Raw genomic sequence first — 9,085 nt, 5'->3', positions numbered from 1 at the left:
TAAAATCAAAAAAGTCATCATCACGCGGGGGCGGGTCTGTCATCACGTGTCATCGACCTCAACTTCAATGCTCAGGTTCCTTCCTGCCTCAGGCCAACTCCTCCACCCGTAGTTCCCCAGTTGTAGTTACCGAAGTACAAGCTGCAACTACTCGACGCAACTACGCCCTGTTTTGTTTCAAACCCCACCACACCGCATTGCCCCCCCCCTCCCCTCCACGGACCTTCTTTCCGCCCTCAGCATTGGCGTTCACCGCTCGCTTCCACTTTCTCGTTCTCCTCTTCGCCGTCCTCATCGTGGCTCCCTTCCTGCGTCTCCCCGCCCGCCTCTCTTCCGTGCTGGGTCACTTCCGTACTACGACTCCAGTCTACTACCGATACTTGACCACCTCCAGCATGGCTCCCGCTCACCTCCGGCGTCCGCCGCAGGCCCCGCCCGTCTTCACTGCCACCCCGCAGTCCGTCGTCGCTGATGCAGAGCGTCTGATCAAGACCTCGCGTGCCGTCCAGGATAAGGTCGTGGCGGAGGTCAAGCCCGAGACGGCCGCTTTCGCCAGCGTGCTGGGTCCGCTGTCCCAGGATGAGAATGTGATGGCCTTGGAGGCGCATATCATTGGCTTCTATCAGGCTGTATCAACGGACCAGAAACTCCGTGATGCGTCATCCAAGGCCGAGGAGATGATGGATGAGTTCTTTATTGAGTCCGTCATGCGGGAGGATGTGTATAAGCTGGTGGATGCTGTGTTGAACAAGAATGAGACGTTGGACCCCGAGTCTCGCCGACTGTTGGAGAAGGAGCACAAGGACTTTATTCGGAATGGTCTTGGTCTGCCTGCGGGCGACAAGCGTGCTCGTTTCAAGGAGATTAAGAAGCGTCTCAGTCAGCTGAGCATTGAGTTCCAGAAGAACTTGAACGAGGAGAATGGTGGTATCTGGTTTACTCCCGAACAATTGGACGGTGTGCCTGATGATGTGCTCTCTGGTCTGAAGAAGGGCGAGGGTGAGAATGCTGGCAAGCTCTGGTTGACCTTCAAGTATCCGGATCTGTTCCCCACGATGAAGTATGCCACCAACCCGGAGACCCGCCGCCAGGTTATGACCGCGAACGAGAACAAGTGCAACCAGAATGTGCCGCTATTCCGGGAGGCGATTGTGTTGCGTGACGAGGCTGCTCGCCTGCTGGGATACCCTAACCACGCTGCCTTCCGTATTGAAGATAAGATGGCCAAGACTCCAGAGACCGTGAACAAGTTCCTGGGTGATTTGCGTTCCCGCCTTACTGCTGGCGGTAAGCGGGAGATTCAGACCCTGATGGAGCTGAAGAAGGCTACTGAGCCGAAGGATGATGGTCGATACTACCTGTGGGATCACCGGTTCTATGACCGTTTGATGCTGGAGAAGGACTATTCGCTAGACCAGCAGCTCATTGCAGAGTATTTCCCGCTACAGAAGACCATCGAGGGTATGCTGAAGATCTTCGAGGAGCTGTTTGGATTGGAGTTTGTTGAGATTGTGGGCGAGGACCGTGCTGCTGTGGCTCCCACTGGCAAGGGCGATGATATTGTCTGGCATGAGGACGTGCAAGTGTTTAGCGTGTGGGATGATGCTGGTGAGGGCAATGGCTTTGTTGGATATCTGTATCTGGACTTGTTCCCCCGTGAGGGCAAGTATGGCCACGCTGCCAACTTTAACCTCCAGCCGGTATGTTTATTCTTCGGCGTGCAACCCGCCGTCAAAACAAGGCTAACCACTGTCCTTCTTTACAGGGCTTCATCGATGCACAGGGTAACCGCCGCTATCCTGCCACCGCCCTGGTGTGCAACTTCACCAAGCCCACCGCCAAGAAGCCCAGTCTCCTCAAGCACGACGAAGTTGTTACCCTCTTCCACGAGCTGGGCCACGGTATTCACGACCTCGTCTCCAAGACCATCTACTCCCGTTTCCACGGTACCAACACGGTGCGGGACTTTGTCGAAGCTCCCAGCCAGATGCTCGAGAACTGGTGCTGGACGCCCTCGCAGCTCCGTGCCTTGAGTCACCACTACTCAACCCTGTCTCCCGAGTATCTCGCCGGTTGGCAGGAAGCGAACCTAGCGCGCAGCGGCGGCAAGACCGCCACCGCACCGCCATCCGAACGCATCCCCGACGACGTGATCAACAACCTCATTCGCACCAAGCACGTCAACGACGCCCTTTTCAACCTCCGCCAGCTACACTTTGGTATCTTTGACATGACAGTCCACGAACCCGCCAGCCACGCCGATATCACCGCCGTTCCCATCTCGGCTACCTACAACCGCCTCCGCCAGGAAATCACTCAAATGGACGGCCCCGAAGCCCTGGGCGCCAGCGACGACTGGGGTCACGGCGAGGCCACCTTCGGCCACTTGATTGGTGGTTACGACGCTGGTTACTACGGGTATCTCAGTTCGCAGGTTTATTCGACTGACATGTTCTACACTGTCTTTAAGGATGACCCCATGAACAAGGAGCACGGTCGTCGTTACCGGTACACCGTTCTTGAGAAGGGTGGTAGCCAGGATGAGATGACTACGCTGACCCAGTTCTTGGGCCGGGAGCCGCGTACTGATGCGTTTTATCAGGAGTTGGGTCTTGCGTAAGGTGCGTGTGGGGGTGTGTAAACTTGGGGGAATGACGGCAGCTTTTTGTTGAATAAGGTTATATATGTATCTGCTAGAAGTAGTGGAATGGCATTTCTTGTCAGTATTCCTTTGTAAATATTAGTTATCTCATTAAGATAAGTTTGACATTCGGTCAATCTGTATTGATCTAAACTGAGCCTACAAGATCTTTGAACTATCTTAGATTATGCATGGCTTGGATTGCTGGGACTAAAGCTTTTTCACCTCGTCATCTGTGAACAGTCCCCTCTAAATGTATACAACGTAATAGTCATCGAGCTTATTAGTGACCATTTACAACAAAAGACCAAATCGAGAGTAATTGTGGATCCGCAGTGTATCTCCAGTAATCTAGTAAAAAACTAATGGGTAAAATATACAAAAAGGATATCTGACGCCCCCGAAGGGAATTGATGACAAACTTGTAAAGATCCGAGTCAATCGCCTTAGACCACTCCCTAAAGCACCATTTGATGGTTAAGTCGAGCGGTAAATGGTAATATATTTGGGCATGCAAGAACCAGGAGAAACGCATCGATCTTAGTCCAGTTTCGCACGGAACATGCCAGGTTCAACGGATATCTCCATCGGAGCGACCAAAGGGATAGCGATCTATGCTCGTGTGGTATTGAATGTGAGATAATGTCGCATTTCTTGTTATGCCGTGCACGATGGAGAGAACAACGTCGGACTCTTGTTGAATCAACAGGCTCCAGTTTTGGTAGTCCGTGACATATGCTAGATGGCAATCCAGAGACTATAGATGGAGCGAGCAAAGGAAATAGGAGAGCATGGAAGCCTGACGTGAAGGTCGTCAAAGCAGTTGTGACATTTGCGACAGATACTAATAGATTGGCGAATGAAGGGTACTGAGGCATAATGCCCAGTGGTCAAAAGTCATATATGGAGGTGAAACAAATGTAGTGTAGTGTACATATCTAACGGTGAAGCGCACACTAGCTAGGGGGCTTCATACAACCGAGGGTCGTGAGAAGCCTGAGGAAGTAATCGATCAATCAATCACTCCTACAACACAAGATAATCTTCTCGTCCCAATTAAATCTCGATAGATATATTGCGAACCTTCGCTTCGGAGAAAGGCACTACAGGAGTTCGACGTCACTCACTACGAAGGTCTTCAATTCCAGCATATTTATGTTATAGGGGATGGGAACTAAATCCGGAAATTAAACTGCTTTTCCATGGTTTTACTAACTCAATAACATTAAGAGCAGTGAACATATTCAAGACAAATCTCAATACCCTCTCACTAAATTATTACACGGAAAGAATCCCTTCTGCATTATGATACAACCATACCATCCATTTCGATTCCCGCATACCATCTAGAGAAGCTCCACTTCAATCAGTTTATATCTCAATAAGACAGCGATTGCCCTTTTGGGCCCATCGGAAAAACGGGGGTCATTTCCATATCATCGCCCGTCGTTCCTTTGCCAGACGTAGTTCCACGCGTGCAAGGTGTAACCCGAGGCAGACTATATAGACAATAAGCATTAGTAAGGGAGAAGGACGATTCCTGGATTCAATTACTTACTGCGCGCATCACCTCTAAAAGGAAAAAAAGCATTTTGCATTTGCTTACTAGGACTTTCCCATCGGTCCGGGCTGAAACTTCAACAAAGATTGGCCACAATGTTAGCATTTGAGGTCATACCTGGGAAGTATATACATTACTGCTCTGGATCGGGCAAGATGTCCTCCCGACGATGGAGTCTTCAGCCTAAGTGGTCACCGTGGCGCCTCCCGCAACCTGGTACCCTCCGAATTTCGCCCCAGTAGATGAGTGGACTTGAATTTCACATGAAGATTTTATACTGCCAAGTTTTAGCTCCATGCTTAGTTTCGTACGGCCAGAAAATACTGTAGCTCTAGGCGTAATTGTAATTGGCCCAAGTTGACTTAACCGAATGCTTCTGGGACCCTGTCTACACGCAGCCCACGCCACTAGCCCATGTCGCTAGCCCAATCTCAACGCGGGGAAAAACCCTCTGGTCTAACACGGCCTCAAAAAAATACAGACATGAATATAGTTGCCCGGTGGATCGATGTGACACTTTCCTCTCCCTTCGACTGGCACTCGGTCCTGACTCGCCGACAGTACTTGCACCCCGTTATTGGTCCTAGGGTAGGTACTGACCAACACATTATGATGAAAGTACCTTTCATTTACTAAGGATGATGGGTGTCTAATTATCCGGTAGAAATGGTCCTAGAGGCACGCAATAGGCCCTCTTGTTTCAAGGTCTAGATTCTGAAATGGCTTTTCTGGTTCTATACACCATTGATTCGGCTGGCGTGCTCTTTCGCGGTCCTAGTCCATTAGCAATCGCTAAATTTCCTCTTGTTCGATTGTAGAGGTGTCCTGGGCCTGGAGTTTTCGCGGGCGAAGTTTGTTAGTCGCATTTGCGGGATCTCCACCCGTCGACGAGGTCTTATCTGGATTGACCTTCAGGCCGAGGAAGAGGTGCTTATGAAGCCCATCGAGAAATATGCGAAGACTAGATTTGGATAATTGCTGCTGAGATGCTAAAAGCTGCTTCTAGACATCTAAATGGGGCGGATCTGGATTCAACCTTTAGATCCTGATCCTGATTTGCACCGCGGGTGTTGTCAGAACAGGAGCCTGTGGTAATAAGCTGTAGGGAGCATGCGCAAACTTAACTGCTCTCTGCAAGGCTCTCCAGGTGTTCTGTTTTAAGTTTTTTCTCTTCCCCCATCTGCTGTAATTCCGCCACAGTTGACACGGCTGCATCCTCGCCGTCAAAAACGACCGCAATCTCCTCGAGCGAGTAACCCCGGGTTTCGGGATACGTGAGATAGATGGTCACTAGAATGACCACCAGCAAACATATATACAGGATGTAATATTTCCATGCAATGGAGTCCAGAGCGATCGGGTTGACAAACTGATTGAAAAGCAAGGCCAGGTACGTGCTAACAGAAGTCAATGCTACGCCTTTCGCGCGCAGTGCGTACGGCCAGATCTCCGCGGGGTACGCCATAACCAGCGGGGTGAAGGCGATGTCGTAGCCACCGTAGTAGAGGAAGAGGAAGGGGATCACTGCGGTGCCCACACTACCCACATGATTGTTGGCAAAGCTCCCCGAAAGTCCTGTGATGATGATATAGCTAACAAGCATGATGCACGTGGACAAAAGAAAGAGTGTCCGGCGCCCAGCAAAGTCAACAAGCATGGAACCCACCACTGCCATGACAAGATTCCATATCTGCAGGAACCCGTTGATGAGTGTTTGTTTTGTGATCGAAGTGACACCGATTGTTTTGAGAATCAGGCTGAGATAGTATGAGACGACACCGCTGGGACGAAATGGAGATTAGCGAGACGGGCCATTCACTGCGAGGGAGACGCTTGGGTTCAATTTGGTCGCTTACATTCCATTCCATTGAGCAAAAGTGCCCAGAGTGAGACTGATGAATAGTCGGTGGCGATTTCCCTTGGTCAGGAGCATATCGAGCCAGGAAGTGGAATTGCTGCCTTCTCGCTCCAAGATGATTGATCTGGTGATTTCATCCATTTGAAAGACAACCAGTGGCGCGACGTCATCACCACCCGCATGATATTTAGTGAGAATCGAATGGGCCTCTTCATGTCGATCCTTACTGATCAACCAACGAGGAGACTCGGGACACAGGGATACGAGAGGCAGGGCCACCAAGGGAAATGCAACCTGACACAAAGAGGGGATTTTCCAAGCCCACATGGAATCGATGTTCCGGCAGCCAAACACCAGCCATGCGGACAGCGTGGAGCCGACGTAGTACTGGCAATGGTACATGGCGGTGATTTTTGAGCGGTGGGTGGGATAGGCGATCTCGGCGAGGAGAACGATGGCGGCTTGAAACCATGCTCCGGCGTATCCAATGAAGAAACGAGACACAATAAACATTGCCGGATTATGCGCGCCCACTTGAATGCCGACGCCGAGAAAGAGAAAGAAATAGCCCACAAAAATACAAGGCTTGCGTCCAAACTTGTTGGCCGCCCAAGCTTGGGCGGGTAGGCCCAGCATCGCCCCCAAGGACTGGATGGCGCTGATAAAGCCAAGCCAGGCCCCCGAGGGACTGTCCATAAACTTGGTCCACTGTGACAAGGATTGTAAGCCGGTCATTAGAGAGCTATCGTAGCCCACCGTGCTGGAAAACAACAGGAGACCGGCCATCAAACCGTTCAACTTGATCAGATGCGGTGTTTCCCACCATTGTTTTCGATCTGGTGGGAGGACCTGGCTAATTTATCAGTTCAGGTGTGCCAGCAGTAGAGAGAGAAGCGGAAGGCACCCACCGAGAGAAGGTCTACTCCCACAATATTCTTCAGAGAAGATTTGGTCATTGTGAGTGATCTGGGGCGGCACTGTGGACGGTGTTCCTTTGAATTAAAGCGGTTTGAACAGCTATCATCTCCTCGGGAGCAGCGAGGTTTTGTATTCGATCGCCAGCCGGGGAAAGAGACCAGGGAAGTGGCCATCCACATGGGCAAACCCCAGATTCTGTCTCTCGGAAGTGAGCTTTAGTCCGGGGGGCGTGTTACGGGGAGGAGTTCCGTTCCCCTAGGCCAAACCTAGACCAAACCACACCGGGTCGACCAGAGGAGGGAAATCCACACGGGGAGTGTCGGAGATACAGAAACTCTATTACACTCCACATTGAGTCTGGTCTGTGGCTCATGTTCCCCACTTCACTATTTTTTGTCTTCTCATGGAAATTTGATCCTGGAGGGTCCCGAGAGAGTCCCTAAGAACAGTCTGCCATCTTCATATGATTCGGTCCGTGGGAACTCCAGACTACAGTTACTCCTCCGTATGCCAATTGATCCTACTTCTTTACGGCAAATGATTTACCGAGTTCCAGATCGACTGCCGAGCATGGCAATATCCACGATGGTTGGTTGAAAAGTCTCTTACGAAGTTTCTTATCTCATCACCCACAACGTGACAACACAGAAAACACAAAAGAAGAAATTACAAAAGAAGAAAACACAAAAGAAGAAAACACAAAAGAAGAAAACACAAAAGACGCAAAATATATTTTTCTCAGTCCTCCTGGGAAACGCCCGCCGCCCGGATGCCGTCCATCAGAGCCAGCACCCGAAGCGTCTCACCCCACGGCATGGTCGCATTTTCCACCCGACCGGCGGCAATGTCGCGTGCCACCGCGTCGGCTTCGTAGAAAAATCCTTTGCCCACCTTCGGGGGAGCATCGTAAACCTGGCGCTCTGCGGTAGCATCACTGGGAATGACCGTAAACCGGTGTGGCACAGAAGTGGCGATCCCCTCAATGAGAATAGTACCGTGCGATCCCTCGATCCGGGCAAACACCGGGTCCGACTTGGTCTTCATGGTCGACGTGAGAATACCTTGGCGACCATTCTGTGGGTAATACAGCACAATGGAGGTCGCGACGTCAATGCCCTGACTGATACTCTGCGCCGAAAAGACCTGCGGTTTCAATGCCGTACCCGCAATACCCTCGTCCAGCCCTAACAATCCCCAGGTCAGGGAATACACTCCGATATCAAGCAGTGCTCCCGCACCCAAGGCCGGGTCTTTCAGACGTGAGGTAGCGGGCAAGCTGTCCAGGTCTATGACCAAACCAAAGTCACAGAAGACCCGATGCACATCCCCGATTACCTTTTCCCGATGGATCATTCGTAGGAGTTGAGCTGTCAGTGGCATAAATCGGGTCCACATCGCTAAGTAAAAGAACCTCATTAGCTGTTCGGGACGCCAGAGATGGAAATGGAGATGTTATCTCCGTACCTTCCATTATATATACACCCATCTTTTTGGCTGCATTGAAGACCTCCTGCCCTTCCTGTGCGTTCAAGGTAAAGGGCTTCTCGCATAAGACATGTTTCCCATGGCTGATCGCCTTCAGGCATGCATCTTTGTGGAAGGCATGTGGGATCCCAATGTAAACGATATCTACGTCCGGGTCTGCGTAGACCGCATCGTAGCTGCCATAAATGGATGGACTAATGTCGCCCCCGTATTTTTCGACAAAAGCCCTACCTTTCTCCGATGATGATGAACCGATCGCTTGGATGACATGTGTTGCGGTTACGTCTGCTCGTGGCACAACCATATCGCCCACAAACCAGGACGATATGAGGCCGGTCCCTATACCAGCTCAGAAAAGTTCTTTGAATGTTGGAAGCTAGGAATGTACCAATGATGCCCCATCGGAGGGTAGGTCGTCGCAGTTCAGACGGCATGGCGTAAGAGAAAAAGATTCAAAGAGGCGAGAGAAGGATTATGATATCGTAGCACATTTATTGGAGGAGAAGACCCTATTTGTATGACTGGGTGGAGGTGCCGGTTTCACGGAGGTCGAGCACTTGCATACATAAATCGGCTTCTAGGAACTAGGATATGCAGGGAGTACCCACTGAGGGGTGGTTTC

At 50.9% G+C, this 9,085-nt stretch overlaps 3 protein-coding genes across 3 annotated transcripts; 1 reads left to right on the top strand and 2 right to left on the bottom strand.

Annotated features, from left to right (window-relative positions):
- Positions 1-395: 395 nt before the first annotated feature.
- N7458_007360 (M3 family metallopeptidase) lies at positions 396-2,620 on the top strand (the record flags this gene model as incomplete). Its single annotated transcript, XM_056910742.1, has 2 exons — positions 396-1,700; positions 1,766-2,620. 2 exons carry the CDS (start codon positions 396-398, stop codon positions 2,618-2,620), a joined length of 2,160 nt encoding a protein of 719 aa, XP_056763568.1.
- A 2,702-nt stretch (positions 2,621-5,322) lies between these two features.
- Positions 5,323-7,016, bottom strand: N7458_007359 (uncharacterized protein; the record flags this gene model as incomplete). Its single annotated transcript, XM_056910741.1, has 3 exons — positions 5,323-5,983; positions 6,059-6,909; positions 6,969-7,016. 3 exons carry the CDS (start codon positions 7,014-7,016, stop codon positions 5,323-5,325), a joined length of 1,560 nt encoding a protein of 519 aa, XP_056763567.1.
- A 700-nt stretch (positions 7,017-7,716) lies between these two features.
- On the bottom strand, positions 7,717-8,897 carry N7458_007358 (Gfo/Idh/MocA family protein; the record flags this gene model as incomplete). Its single annotated transcript, XM_056910740.1, has 3 exons — positions 7,717-8,375; positions 8,443-8,802; positions 8,852-8,897. The coding sequence occupies 3 exons, from the start codon at positions 8,895-8,897 to the stop codon at positions 7,717-7,719; spliced, it is 1,065 nt and encodes a 354-aa protein (XP_056763566.1).
- Between the last annotated feature and the right edge of the window lie 188 nt (positions 8,898-9,085).

Source organism: Penicillium daleae, assembly GCF_028827525.1.
Source record: "Penicillium daleae strain IBT 16125 chromosome Unknown utg000007l_segment0_segment0, whole genome shotgun sequence".
Classification (NCBI taxonomy): Eukaryota; Fungi; Ascomycota; class Eurotiomycetes; order Eurotiales; family Aspergillaceae; genus Penicillium; species Penicillium daleae.
The sequence above is the reverse complement of the archived record's forward strand: the minus strand, read 5'-3'. Positions and strand labels throughout refer to the sequence as shown.